This window comes from Diabrotica undecimpunctata, chromosome 3, assembly GCF_040954645.1.
Source record: "Diabrotica undecimpunctata isolate CICGRU chromosome 3, icDiaUnde3, whole genome shotgun sequence".
Lineage (NCBI taxonomy): Eukaryota > Metazoa > Arthropoda > Insecta > Coleoptera > Chrysomelidae > Diabrotica > Diabrotica undecimpunctata.
This window is the reverse complement of record NC_092805.1, coordinates 50,160,360-50,176,769: the sequence shown is the minus strand read 5'-3', so window position 1 is coordinate 50,176,769 and position 16,410 is coordinate 50,160,360. Positions and strand designations below refer to the sequence as shown.

Genomic DNA, 16,410 nt, shown 5'->3' with positions numbered 1-16,410 from the left:
ACTAGAAACCAAGGATGTTGTTGCAAAATTTGATCATAAGTAATTTTAAGATTGACGTTAATATGGTGAAGTTTGGTATAGTGCTTCTTAAGTTCTCTTTTCAGGATCTTTTTCTCCAAAATATGTTTTTCTTTATCAGGTACATTTTTTGATGTTTTGACCTTAGCAAAAGTAGGAGTGACTTGATGTGAAATGCACTGTCTAACGAACCAGCATTTCACATCAAGTCACTTCTACTTTTGCTAAGGTCAAAACATCAAAAAATGTACCTGATAAAGAAAAACAGATTTTGGAGAAAAAGATCCTGAAAAGAGAACTTAAGAAGCACTATACCAAACTTCACCATATTAACGTCAATCTTAAAACTACTTATGATCAAATTTTGCAACAACATCCTTGGTTTCTTGTCAACGACTCCTTTAACAACATAGAAGATGAGGTCTCCCGCTTACAATCCACCAAGAAGAGAAATCTTACCAACAAATTAAACCGTTTGATTTTGCAAAAACAACAGAGAAGCACCTCAATACTTATGCATAAGTTTTCAGATCACCAATTTCATCCTAGAGTCTTAAATCTAAGTAACACTAACTTTTCAGAGGATGAACTGTATTTTTTAGGATTAGGCCTTAAGTTTTCTTGTCAGAATTTTAGGTTAAGTGACTCAGTGCTGGGAGGATTTGCAGTAGAGCTGGACACTCTAATAGAAGGTATGACTAACAATGCTGATACTAAACAATATTTGAGAAACTTAAACTTTGAGATACAAACTTTAATGTAACTGATAGAGGGCGCCACATATGCCACATGTGTGGCATTGATTTGCGCTTAACTTTTTTGCTTTTACAGTTAGCTCTATTTGTGTTAAAAAATGTTAAAGATACATTATTTTTACAAGGAAAAGGTATACTTGTTGATAACCTCAAAATTTATCCGTTTTCGAGATATTCGCATTTTATAAGTCAGCTGCATAATAATTCTTAGTTGTAATATTTGTGCGGTGAAGCACTGAATACCTGTAGATAAGCATAATTCACAGTTTATTCTTATTACAACAACTCAAAGATGATAATGTAACATTACAAAATTTTTGTTATGGCTGCTAAATGTCTTATGAAATATTCTTCATCTTCTTCTTTAGGTGCCGTGTCCGTATTTAGACGTTGACGGTCATCATGTTTACATTTTCCCTTTTATATCGCTTCTTAAGTTTCTATACCTACTGGAGTTGTATTACTTTTTCCCTATTGTAAAATGCTGAAAACCCAAAATATGTGGTTTATGTAAGATGGTACACCACCTCATTCTAGAGAGAAGGCAGTGAGAACATACTTAAATATAAATGTTCTGAACGTTGGATTTATCGTAGCAGTCATATTCCGTTGCAATGTGGTGAGATATTGATATAATTATTTATAATTATAATATATAATTATTTAATTTATACAAAATCCCAAAAGAATACTTATCATTCATTACGTAAATTATTTAACCATTTTTATTAGGACAATTAGAAACTAAAGCCCAAGTATTGAATACCACAGGTGTGTCTTGTTTCATAATACTTCTGCTACCAATCTAACCTTAAAGACTCAGCATTTTTACAAAAACATCATCGTTGGCCTAATAACCGATATTGTTATAAATATAATAAACACACAGTTAATTTAGTTCGTTAGTGAATCATAATAGACCATTTGTTCGAGATGTAATTATAGTTGCTCGTAAGCTGTAACATAATCATATAAATAAGTAATATAAATAAGTAATATACCATAAGGTTTGGATATGTATCCAAAAGAATATATTCATCCATTACACATTATAGCCACCACGTAGCCCAGAATTTAATCCGCTTGATTTTGGTGTATGGGGCGTATTAAAACAACGTGTCTATAAGAATCCCATAAAAATTCGCAACCAACTATGGGAAGAAATAAATACTGCAGCAGTTTCTTTAGAACCAATGATGCTATTTAACATGTGACGATCTTTTATGTAATATATTGACAAATGAATTAAAGAAAATGGTAGACATATCGAACACTTACGTTGACAAAAAGTTATGTTATTTAGTTTAACTATTTTTTAATTTGGTTTGTAAACAAAATGTTTTGATTATGACTTTAATTTAACATAAAACGTAAAATGTTTGATGTAAAATCCCTATTATTCTGTTTTTGTAAAATCCTATTATTAATTATCCTGCTGATATATTTATTATATTTATTATTTTGTTAACTATTGACTTTAGTTAAAGGTATTTTATAAAAAAAATTTGATTTATTAATGTTTTTGTCTATTTTTCCTTCGTCGCTTGGAGTAATTGCCTTAAATCAGAATTATGCAGCTGATTTGTAAAATGCGATTATCACGAAAACTGTTAAGTTTTGAAGTTATTAAGAAGTATACATTTTTTTTGTTTAAATAATGTATCTTTAATATTTTTTATCAAAAATACAGGTAACTTAAACAGCAAAAAAGTTAAGTGCAAACTCTATCAGTTACATCAAAGTGTGTATCAAATTATAATTTCTCATATTTAGAAGTACCCAGTTGTAAATATAAATTTTAATTTGCACTTTAACACCCTGTATCTTTTTGAATATCAACATTAAAGCAATTTGGCTTCAATCGTAATATTTTAAAGTGTATAATTTACGGTTTTCGTTTGTACAATTACTTAAGGACCACCCTGTATATTATCTAAATTTTATATCTATTATCTAAATATCATATCTATTATCTAAATATTATACAGAAGAGGGGACAGAAGTTGGTTAGGTACCAGAAGGTCAGCTGTCATGGCTCCGCTGTATTCGTACTTCTTTATGTTGTAGATCTGTCCTTTGTACCAACCTCGTTCTAGGTTTTGCTTACGTTCACAAAAACTTGTTCTGTATATTCCAGTTCTCTTCGGAATCTTCAGATCTGAAGCCAAACTGTGCGTCAGGGATTGTTTCTTGCCTTTCTCTTTGGTCATGAAATCTTGATTGAAAAATTCTTCCCTGTATTTTACTAATTACTAGAAGTAAAATTTGTCTACTAATTTTACGAAAAAGCCTCGTTTTTCCCGGTTCTGTAAGGTTTAATTAATCAATATGATGTTGGCTTCTTTCCACGTATTCTGGAAGAGCGTGTATCTTAATATGGCGTTTTTTAGTTGGTCCAATAAACTATGGCCGTCACTGGTAGATACTTCAGAGCCATTTTAGTTATTACATTTTGACCTAGTGCTCATTTTTAACGGTATTTTCTGATCACCTCGCTGACCTCTACTACTTCCTAGTTTTCTGGCTTTTTTTATTTTAGTAGTAGGCAGTAATTTAGTGAGGACTCTTTCGAATGCTCTTTTCATCACATCTGTTTTTTTTTGTTGAGTATACAATACCATTTTTACCGTAAATTTTCGGAATAAATTTTCCATCGCTCCTTAGAATTTTTTGGAGTTTTTATATATTTTCAATATTTTCGTTTCTTTGTTTCATGTCTTTCACCATTTTTGGCTTCTTGCTCTAGTGGCTCTATTTTTGACCCATATTACCGATGGCTATGCTGGACTCGTTCAATCTGCCCGGATTTTCTCACGCTTTGGACGTCGATGGTTCAAATAGCTCAAATAGAGCTCGTACTAGTTTTCTTGTAGGTAAGTGTTTTATTATAGTGTAGCGTAACCGAAATATAGTGCTTATATGTGATTAAACGGGTAATTTAGTAGGTAACCCCAAACTACAATTAAACCAAAATACCAATTCGTTTGTAAATATTTAATGAGCAGTAGGCCGGAGAAAAGGTAACTTTAGTGAGAAAATAAAAAATAATACAACCTTTACTAAATAAAATTATTTATGGTATCGAATGATTATGGCAAGTTATATTATTAAAAAAAATTAGTCACCAAGACTTAGCGCTACATAAACATCGACATGTCTTTATTTTTAGCTCCTCTGCAGGACCAAACATTTCAGGTACTCTTCGTGTTCGTCAGTCATCAAAAACTGTTTTTAAATTTAATAAACATCTTAAATGTTTTATATACGATAAAGAAACAAAAAATAAAAATGAAACGTAGGTAGACCTCCAAATAAAATAACACACAAAAACGTGCCAAAAAAACTTTTGTTGTAACACGCGCACGGTCAAATCGACTGTATACAAAGTTTTGATTTTAATTAATAAAAAAACATATATATATATATATATATATATATATATATATATATATATATATATATATATATATATATATATATATATATATATATATATATATATATATATATATTCAGGGATTCTACAGTATTCACTGCCTTCCCTCGCTCAACCGTTTCCATCTCTCTCTATTGTTCCATTCTCCATCGTTTAGGCCTCTCTTACTCATGGCGTCGTGGCTCCATTCGGTTATTCTCTTTATCCACCTGCTGTCGCTAGTTATTCTTACATGTCCATACCACTTTAGTCTTTTTTGTTCTATATTAATAGGTCTGTTTCTATTGATGTTCTTTGCTTTATTTCGTCATTACTTCTCCTATCCATTCTTGTTACTCTGCAGCATCTTCGCAGGCATTCCATCTCTGTTGCTACTATCTTACTGCTGTTTTTCTTGTTTATGATCCAATTTTCAGCCCCATATGTCATAATGCTTCGCACTAATGTTTTATAGATCTGTGTTTTTGTCTTCATATCTAGGTGTCTATCCCACCATACTGAGTTAATTTGTCGGATTGCTGTTCTTGTTTGTCCTAATCTTTGTGTAATTTCTTCCTCTGTTGTTGCCTGTTTCGTGATTATAAACCCAAAGTATTTGAATTTATCCTTTTATTTGATTGTTACGTTGTCATCAATCTGTAGATAAAAATAAGTATAAAAACAAAATAAATTAAAAAAAAAAAACAAATATACTTAAATATAAACCAAAAAATCTGTTATTTTAAACTTACGTTACAATGTTTCATTAATTGTTGGCTTTTATAGCATTCAGTACAAAGCTGTGAAGTATGTTCTCGGCATATATACTTTTGACACTGTACGCATAGGGTCTTCGTTTTTCTGTTCGTTTTCGACGAGCAAAAATGACATCTGCCTGAAACGTCATACTGGCTATGTTGCGTAGTTACCTCCGGGATGTCCAATATTTTTTTTATACGATATAGTTATAGGGTATAGTTACTGGTAATTTAATCATTTCTTGACGACGTTAAAGTTGCGAAACTCGTTGCTAATGATTTCAAAAAGTTTCGGCGAGTACTATGACTATTGTTATTTTTATCAGCAACGATATGGCTATTTATTCCAGGAATGAAAGTAAAAAATAATGTTAAGTTAAGAGTTCTTTGTGATGCTAAGGCCATCGGCAACTTTTTCGTGACACAGAGTAAGTTTCTTTTAGCTCATCAACGGTATCAACACCTCCCTTTGTTGCATTGTAAAATGTAATCATTGTTAGCTTGTATGCGTCGCCACTTTCTGGATCAATCTCGTCTTTATAATGCATTGTTGACAATAATGCAACTATTTTGTTTTGGTTGGGCTTGTAGGATACCAAATTCATGTCTTCGGTGAAACCAAAAATGCTATAAGTAACTTTACGCTCCTTTAGCTTTGCAAACTTTTTTTTATAAGCAAACACCATACGAAACTAAATTTAATTTGGGACATATGACAGTCTCATGTAAGATCGAAACGATATAATGATGTTTTGTCCTCTTAGTATAACTATTTTAATATTCACAAAGTATTATTTTTAAGGTGGCTTGTAACCCAAATGACGTCAATCAAATAGCAGTTTGTGGCGAGCAAGTACTGCGTTGTCTAGGATGTGTCGACTTTACCTGGCGACAGTTCGGCTACAACAAACTAGATCCCTGTCATTACACGAGCTGTTGTTGGTTAAGTCAAGACCGTCTAATCGTAGGAAGCTATAGAGGCAAAATCATGATTTTGGAAACTGGAGAAATTAGGGGTGTTTTTCATGCGTCAGATCTTCCGCTGATAAATATGAAACTAAAAGAGGAGTAAGCAAACAAATTGTTTATGTTTTAATAAAAATTATTGCTACAGGAGCACAGGCTTCTTCTAGAATAATAACTGAATCGCTTATTTATGCAAGGATATAAGTCACTAGAATGAAGTTTTGAGAAAATTTAGAAAAAAGTGTTAATATTTGAAACAAATAAAAAATTTGTGAAAGTTGTGGAAGTTTTGAAAACAAAAGTTTTTTGTATTTTATTGTTATAGAAAATGAATTTCCATCAAGTAGTGGTCGAAGTCATCACTTATTTTCAGAAATGAATTTAAAAAAATATCTGATTTATTATTTTTGGTCGTATTTGTTCAAATTAACAAAAAAAAAAACGTTTAGTGACAAACTTTATTACCAGTCATTAACAAATGAAATATTTTAACCTAAAAAATAAACATTAAGCAGTTTTTTACTCTTGATAATTTTCAAGAAGATACCTAGTTATCTTTTGAATATTATTGATTTTTTTAATGTTAATTGGAATTTTTCCATAGGATAAGCTCTTTACTTTTAAAGTTGAACATTTTCGGTGCTCTGGCTTTCTATAACAAAGGAACTAGTTAGTGTTTTATCGATATACTTTATACAATTCTTTAACAAGTTCTTGTTTGTATGATTGTAGCGGAACTCAATAAAACTGGAGACTGCGAAAAGACTTCTTTTGTGAACATTGAATAGATGTAGCAGGAATTTTAACAGAAAGGCACATTTTCTTGTAATATTCGGACCGCCAATTTTTAAATTCTAACGACTAAAATGTCGTTAGTTCTGACGATTTGTACGGTAAATTTCTCTCTTTGCAGAACTACAGATTGCTTCACAAACTTGCATTGGTGTGTACAGCTTATCTATGCCATTGAGTTTGCGCTTTACCAAGAAAAAAGATAGAGTTCTTGGTGATGCTTCTTCTTTACGAGGCCGGTTCGTCTTCATAACTTTTGACTCTACTAAAAATTTTGACTCGCACCTTCAATAAAAGATTGGTTCAACAAACTAAAAAAATGATACAACATTTAAAACTTAAGTGCAAGGTTTTCTAATGGCCTTTCTTGGAACCATGTGTCATTGGTAATCTGTATATGGTTATCCCAACAACCGATTTTTCTTAATTTTAAAAGTTTTATACTCATCTGGGTTGTTTACTCCCTTCTTTCTCTTTTTTGTAGTATTCTCAGTATCACTCATATTAAATCAAAGAGTATTTTACACAACAATCGTCTGTAATTAACAACATAAGAACCTGCTTGTAATTTATCGCCTAATAAACTCGCTGTGTTCATGATGCTACTAGCACTAGTCAAAGATCAGCGACAAATTTATGAAACGATATATGTCAATGACTTATATCGTTTCATAAATCGATCAAATATTCTGTTGGCTGCCTACCTATCAAAAGTACTGAAGACTAATATTCTTTTATGACTTAACGTTAGATATAGGTATTGAAAACAAATTTTCGTCATAATCTTAATTTACATAAAGTAGTGACTTAATATCCATACATAAATAAGCGATTCAACTGACCTTTCAGGTTTTTATTTTTTGGTTTTTTTTTTTGTTTTTTTTAAACATATATTTATTAGAAGAAAGAATTGAAACAAATGATTAAAGAAGAACTGAAAAAATAAGTGAAACAAATGAAAAATGGAAAAACACCCGGGCCTGGAGACATTCCCATCGAGTTGGTAAAACATGGACCGGATGCTCTTTTGGAAAGCTTAGTGAATATTTTTAATAAATGCTTAATTGAAGGCCAAACGATTCCAGACGATTGGAATTTGGCCCACATTAGCCCCATTTATAAAAAGGGAGACAGAAAAGAATGCGGAAATTATAGAGGCATTAGCGTAACTAGCTCGCTGGGGAGGTTATATGGTCGTATATTGAAAAGAAGAATAGAAGAGGAGTATAAAGAAATTGAAGAACAAAGCGGCTTCAGAGCAGGAAGATCGTGCGTGGACAACACATTTACCCTTCAACAAGTAATTGAAAAACGAACAGCTCAAAACCTCCCTACGCATCTGGTATTTATAGATCGGGAGAAGGCTTATGATACAGTTCCTTTAAAACTCTTATTTAGTGTCTTGACGAGAACGGACCTTAGTAAAACATATCTAAAAGCAATACTGAACATCTATAAATGTCCTCAAAGCACTGTAAAAACAGGAAATATTTTCTCAAGGGTATTTACAGTAACGAAAGGCTTGAGACAAGGATGTTGTCTTTCCCCACCCTATTTAAAATATATATCCAAGAAGCACTGCACCAGTGGAGACAAAAATGTGCGGGAATGGGGTTGAAGCTTAACAACCATTATCTGACAACGCTGTTCTTTGCAGATGATCAAGTACTAATTGCAAGCTGTGAAGAAGATGCAGATTATATGCTTAGAAAGCTCAAAGATAATTACGAAAAATGGGGATGTGTATGAATATATCTAAAACAGAATATATGCGAATAGGCAGTGAAGACGAAGACCCGGATTTGGAAATTAGACAAATGAAAAGGTGCTACGAATACAAATATTTGGGAAGTATTATCTGCAGTAAAGGAACAACGGAACGAGATATAGACTATAGAGTGCAACAAGGCATTAAGAGTGTTCAAATTCTGAATTCGATAATTTGGACCAACAAAGCTACTATGAGAACTAAAATGACTATCTACAAAGTAATTGTAGAGCCCATTCTTACATATGAAGCAGAATGTTACCAAATGACAGTAAAAGGAAAGAAAAAAGTTGACACGGTTGAAATGGACTACCTGAGAAGAGCCTGCCGTATATCAAGAGTAGAACGTACACCTAATTCTGAAATTAGAAGAAAAACAGATAGAGTACATACAACTTCTATTAACTGTCTTCTATTAACTGTCTCTACTAGACAGTTAATATGGTATGGACACGTACAGAGGATGGACGACAACAGATGGCCAAAAAGAGCTATGGAATACAATCCAAGTAATAGAAGGAAACGAGGAAGACCAGCCAAGTCTTGGATACAAGGTGTTATGGAAACCATGAAAGATAGAGCCATTGATGAAGACACCTGGAGAGATAGAAAAAGATGGCGATCGAAATGCGGGAAGCAGCAGAAGCTGTAGGATCTCCGCTTATATATATATATATATATATATATATATATATATATATATATATATATATATATATATATATATATATATTTATATATTTTTATTTCTATATATATATATATATATATATATATATATATATATATATATATATATATTCTATATATATATATATATACATATATATATATATATATATATATATATATATATATATATATAGAAATGGAAAAGTAAAAAATTTTTACTTTTACTTATATATATATATATATACATATATATATATATATATATATATATATATATATATATATATATACAAGAATTACTGGGTATTAGTGATTGTCAACAACACAGTTTATTAGGGTTGCAGTCAGAAAATTGGCCGGGATGTTAATGAGAAACACTCTTATGACTTTTTGTCTAGCTTTCGGAATGGTTTTATTCCTTTTTCAAGACACTGTAATAAGAAAAAAAAATGTAAATATTTATATTTAGATTTGTGATATTTTATAAATATTTACATTTTTTTTTTCTTATTACAGTGTCTTAAAAAAGGAATAAAACCATTCCGAAAGCTAGACAAAAAGTCATAAGAGTGTTTCATTAACATCCCGGCCAATTTTCTGACTGCAACCCTAATAAACTGTGTTGTTTGTATATATATATATATATATATATATATATATATACTTTTATGTTGAACGTTGAAAGTCCTCATTTAGATTGCAAGCAGTATGTAACATTTTTAGTCCAGTCTATTTTAACACGTCCGACGAAAATGATGTATTTCTGGCGGATGTCGATTACGTAGTTCTAGCTAGTAAGGTTTTTAATTATTTTAGTTTTTGACTAAAGAAACAATAAAACAACCACATACTTATAATTAAATGAAATTTTGTAAGTTATTACCTTAATACGAATCTTCAAGAGTGGGTCGCGGCTTGTTCTCACATTTTAAAAACATCAAACTGTTAAATGCGAATCACTTGCTCACGTAAACGTCATTAATTCCGTCTTCTGAATGAGATTTACTTGTCTTAACTTCCATTTCTCCTATATGCTTTGAATCTTTTTTCTGCTACTTCTTTTCGTATTTCCATCGTTGTTGTTATCTGGGTAAATGCATTACTCCTAATTTTTATAATCTTTGTGACGGCAATCCCACAACACGTTGTTGTCTATAAATATATCAATTAAATGCATAGTTGCGTTTTTGACCACTCCATTTTTTCCACAAAACTCAAAAAATATCAAAACAAATCACAAAAAATATGTCCCGTATTCACTCGCTTCCGGCCTATAATACAAGTGAAGAGTAGATTAAAAACATTAAGTGAGGACGCAGTACCAACAAGTAGCACCAACATGTTGCCAACATCCTTTCATCTTTACCGCTCACCGACGGGTAACAAAAAATAACTTGTTGAAATAACACACAACATGTTGATTTTTAGTAGAATTTCGATAACATATTGAATAACATTGTTCATAACATGTTATGTTACTAAGTGAGAACAAAGTACCGGGGTTCTTTCACTACAGTCAAATAGCTTTAAATAAAAATATATGTTATAATTGACCGTAATCTTGTCATATTTGTAGAATGTGTCAAATCGAGTTTTTAATAAATATTTTAGTTTAAAGATATTTTATGCATCCATCAACTATCAAATTTTTTTAAGTATTTAATAAATATGTTATTATGTTTATGCTACTTAAGGACCAAAAGGGATAAAAAGGGTAAAAAGTAAGTATGAAATGTTTACTGATAACAGTAAGGTAAGTCATAGTGTCAGGAAAATATTTACATAACTAGCTTCAGGCCAGAAAATTCATCATATATTAAATATCAATACTGAGATAAATTCTGGAATAGACAAGAGAATGTATTGCCACTTACCATATCTTTTTTGACTTTCAATTTGCGTGTGGGAGTCTAAACTTGAAGATCTTTTACAATATCGAGGTTTGAAATACCAAATTACTTGGTAAACTTAAACTAACTACCTATGATGTAGAAAGCAAAGTTAAGTTAGATGTAGCCCTGTTTTCCTTTTATTTTTGGATTTACTTTTTTGCTGGAGTTCCTTGCGTAAATTATTGTTTATGTTTTCTTTCATTTTTTTTAATTCTTTGCATGCATGAGAGTCAAAGCTTTTGGCTGCAATTAAAGAAGCTGAACCAGAGTTCTTTCATTTAATTTTCGATGGACCAGGTAAAGCTAAGAAGGAAAGATGGACCAGTAGATTCTTCTGTAAAAGTAGTTGAAATATTATTTACTTTTTAAAAATTTATTTGAGTATTCAGGGAGTACAAAAGAGAATAACGGAGTATAAGGGACAGTGAGAAACTCGTCTTCTTGGCTGTGTTTATGGATTTAAATTAAAATTAAAATAAAAAAAAAAATTAAACAAAATAATATGTGATAATATTACCTTATTTAAATGAGGTTGAATATCATTGGGCTTAACGCATCTCACTGTCTGATTCCAGTTGTTATTTCGATGGGTTCTGTTATTTCTACCTGAACCTTTACTTTAGTTTTGTTTTTTACGTCTATGAAATAAATTTTATAATAAATAACATTTTTAGTTTCTCATTTTTTGTAATAACAGTTTTCATAGTACAGTAGTCAATTTCAACTTTCTTATTTCAAATACAGCACCCTGTATATGATTCAATTTTTAGATTTCTCATAATATTCTAAAAATGTTTATTGCAAGATTTGTTACAGCACACTTAATGATTATTTCCCATCCAGGCCTTAATAATAAGAAAGTAAGCAAAAACTATTTCAGCGGACTTTTTACTGAAATGAAAGTAAAAAAATATTTTTATAATAGTTTTTAAGAAACATTTCCAAATTTGCGGCCTATATCCCAAGGGACAACTAATAAAATAGAAAAGCTATTTCGCGAGTTTGGACAGGTTGGCACATGAAAAATACCTACAGTTGCTAATACAATAAGTGATGATGTCAAATTGGATATTACGCTTGAATTTGAGGAAAACCCCTATTATCTTAGTCAAAAACAGCCCAACATTTGATGTTAGCCATTCATTAACAATTAAACATTAAAAAAAAAAATAAAGTACATCTCTATACAATGATGCCAACTCATGAACTCATCGTCAAAGACGACTTTGATAGGAGAACGTATTGTTGTGAAAAAATTATGGTAATGTTAGATAATACTGCGATCCAATTAGAACATGTTTTGTTTTTTGATGAGTTGACACTTCACGGGCATGCTAATCATTATACAACATAACAATATCATCAAAAGGTTAAAGTATGGGCAGGAATTATTAGGGATCATATCATAGGTCAATTTTTCATAAATGGCAATTTAAATGGCGGTACGATAATTATTAAGCACTTTTCCAAAATAATGTCATACCAACTTTGACAAACTTATATCCTGATCCAGCAAATCTATAAGTTCCAGCGAATATGATATAATTTCAGCACCTCCCCTTTCCAAATCAATGTTCGGTAGTGTCTTAACCGAATATTCCCCAAATCGGTGAAAAGAGGCGAGGATCGATGGAATGGCCAGCACGCTCTCCTATTCTGACTCCATTAGACTTCTTCTTATGGGTATATATTAAAAATATTGTATACAAAACTAAACTCATCGACTTAGATTAGAAGAAATTTTTATTAAGATTAGCATATTACCAAGACGTGTACTCTCTTTAATGATAGATTAGAGGTTACACAAAGAACGGTACTAGGCTCGGGCTTCAGTCTGGTAGAGGTATCTTGGTCGGGGCTCTTATTACAGCTCAAATATAAAGAATCAGTTAGAGAAGTACTGAAGATACAGAGACGAGAAGTTAGAAGATAAGAGAAGAGAAGTTGGAAGATAAGATAAGGGAATTATTTGGGCACCACCCTATTTTTAGAGGAACAGGGAAACTTTAAGACATAGAGAATACGATAACAAGAAAGGTAAGATACAGTTAAGATACGCGAGAATAAAGTAAACCGTGAGAGAAAAGGTATTATGATCGTGCGGTACACACTCAATATTTCGACACATATACACTTAAAACAAATAATAATATAAATGAATAAAAATGCCTGAAGGAGATATACCTTGCACAAAAATATAAATTCATATCATGGTAAAAAATAAAAAGCAAATATATCGTCAACAAAGTTATATTGAGGTATATTAGAAAAAAATGCACTATAACAATTACGACACAGTTAAATGTCACGAGATAAGTGATTACACAATCTATTATCAAATACAACAACAAAATATCTTTTTTGAAAAATAATACTGAATAATGTAGTATTCTCAAGAATAAAAAAACAAGGAATATTATGATTGTCAATATTCGTCAAAATAAAATATTATGATGCCTTGAGAATACGTAAACATTTACTAAATTTTTTTTTAATGTGATCACCTCAAATCTATTGCTAAAATTTATCATAAATATAGCCTACTTTAATATCAAACAAGTGGATCGTAATTTATACGTATGATATCATAAGTTTATAAAACGTGATAGTTCATTCGGTTATACTTAACCATAAAGCAAAGTCACTGAACTGGATGTTAGAAATCAATTTGTTACTATTTAGGTATTGAAGTTGAGCTTTAGTCAATAAAATTTATGGTTACTCAAAATATCGTAGACAACAGGTGATGGCGTTACGTCCTCAATACAGGCACTTGACACTGGGTCCTGGCAACAAGTATTGGACTGCAGGTACAGCAAATTACGGTCTTCGATCCGTAATCCCTCGAATTGACTTAGGTAGTCGAAAAGAGAAACAACCAGACAGGAACAGCACAGGTAGTAGTCAGTAGTATAGATAAATGAAGAGACAAATGAACGTAAAGTTGAATGAAGGCGTCGAACAGCAGAGACGAATGAAGGTAGAGATGAACAATGGTAGAGATGAATGATGGTAGAGATGAACGATGGTAAAGATGAACGATGGTAGAGATGAGCGATCGGCAAACAGAGATGACTTCGTTCCTTCGAATTGGAATACGTCTGTTTGACAAAAGGGAAAATAGTTAATATAGGACTCACTGTGTAAAGATATTTTATATAGATAAGGGTAAATTGAAAATACATTTACCGCCGTGTGATGGAGAACCAACCGCTTGCCACACGAAACAACTTGAAAATGAATTCGAATTTTGATCTTAGGCAAGCTAAAGATAAAAAAAGAAGTGGGAGTATTGGCTGAAGAGTGCCACGCAAAATTGATATTTAAAAGACAAGGCTAGTGGAGTCATTTTTGTAACTTAAACCTTATCTCCTGACAGGAATTATACGTTCACCGAAAACCAACTCTTCTGTTTTTCTGAGAAGGTAGACCGGGGATTTCACAATAAGCACTGACTCCTTTGTTACTAGGAAAGATTTCTATTAAGCAAAGGATAGATAAAAAGATCAGGGAACATTTGGCGAAATATTTCATTGTTAAAAAAAGCGTAGCGAATCGCTCGTTGCTGTTGGGTTACTTTTACGGCTTTTAACAAAATATATGGACATAGGCGGCGTGAAATTAATTTTCTAAGGGAAATAATTTAAAGAAATTTTAAACATGCTTCAGACGTTTGAGGCGAGTATTTTAAACATCTTCTAAATTCACAATAATGTTTTTTTTTTGTTTTTTACATTATCGATAAATAAACAGTATCACCTATTAGTTTTTTAGTGTGTTGTAGCAAATGTTTGTACTCAGATAATTTTCTTTATTTGTAATATTACTTTTTGCATTAAATCTGAAAAATCCTAATATTTCCGAAACAGGTAAAGATAAGTATAAGGCATTGCACAATGATATGTCTAGAATATTCTGAAAAATCCAAAAATTAAATAATATATAGGATGATGAATTTGAAATAAGAAAGTTATTATTGCAGCATCATCATTATCCAGCCTTCTGCGTTTAAAGTTAAATATAGGCCTTTTCTAATTTCTTTCATTTCTGTTGGTCTTAAGCTTCCTGAAGCCAATTCACAGCAATTCTTTTGACGTCGTCTGTCCGTCGTGTCTACGTCTGCTTCTTCTGTCTGCTCGTGGTCTCGATATTGTAATTTTTTGGGTCCAAAGCCCGTCGTTTATTCTGGCCACATGGCCCGCTCAGTTTCACTTTAGCAATGTGCTCTATAAGATTTGTGACGCCTGTCCTTCTTCTAATTGTTTCGTTTTTAACCCTGTCTTTAAGAGTCGGTCAAAGTAGCGAGCGCTCTATTTTTAATTGACTACTTTAAGTTTGACTGCTGCAGCCTAAGTTAAGGAAAGTGTTTCGGCGCCTTAAGTCATGACTGGAAGCACACATTGGTCGAACGTCTTCTTTTCCAAATAATTTGGCATGTTGCTCCTAGATATATCAAGAAGAGCTCTATATGCGGCCCATGCTAAAGTGATTATTCTTTGCAGTTTAGCAGTTTGGTTTTAGCTGGCAATTTGGATTTCATGACCTAAGCATTTATATTGCTGACGATAATGAACCATCAACACCAGTGACGAGAAACTAAGAAATAAATATTGAGGGAAAAGAGGTATATGAAGAATTAAGGAAATTAAAAAAATAGAAAATCACAAGGAGAGAACATATACCGAACAAACTCCTAAAGTACGAAGGACCAGATCTGACCAAACAACTATTAAAACTAATCCAAAAAATAAAAGAATAAAACAGAATGCCTTAAGAATGGAGATTAAGCAGCCCAATATCTCTCTTCAAAAGGGGGACAAATCAGACTCAAAAAATTACAAAGCAATTAATTTATTAAATACAACACCAAAATTAACAACCAAAGTACTAAGAAATAAAATGAATGAAATTATAACACTAGCAGAAGAACAACAATGTTTTCGGTCGGAAAGATCATGCGTCGATTCTATATTCATTATGAGGAAAGTGCAAGAGAAATCATTAGAATGCAATCAACCGGCAGACATATGGTTTGTAAACCTTAAGAAGGCATTTCATCGGTTCAAATTAAAGAACGTTATCCACTTATTGTACGCAAAAGAGATACATCTAGGAATAATCAAAACGATCGAAAATATCTATCAAAACAACACAATAAAAGTATAAGAAGAAGAATAACTAACTGGCCTTATTGAAACTGGCAATGGGATAAGATAAGGAGATTCCCTTAGTCCTCTATTGTTCAATCTGATTATGGAGGAAATAACAAAGTAAGAACTAAAAAAGGTACCAAATGGAAGAAAAACAACAACAAAACTAATCTGCTATGCACAGGACGCAATAATAATCAATCAGAGTAAAGATGATTAACAAC

General features: G+C 31.7%; 1 protein-coding gene across 1 annotated transcript in view; it reads left to right on the top strand.

Moving 5' to 3' along the window:
- Nucleotides 1-16,410, top strand: part of tous (testes of unusual size) — a 151,973-nt gene that overhangs the window by 20,473 nt on the left and 115,090 nt on the right. The window contains exon 3 of the mRNA XM_072525865.1: nucleotides 5,749-6,014. Coding sequence (XP_072381966.1) covers nucleotides 5,749-6,014 — 266 coding nt within the window. The remainder of the gene's footprint in view (nucleotides 1-5,748; nucleotides 6,015-16,410) is intronic.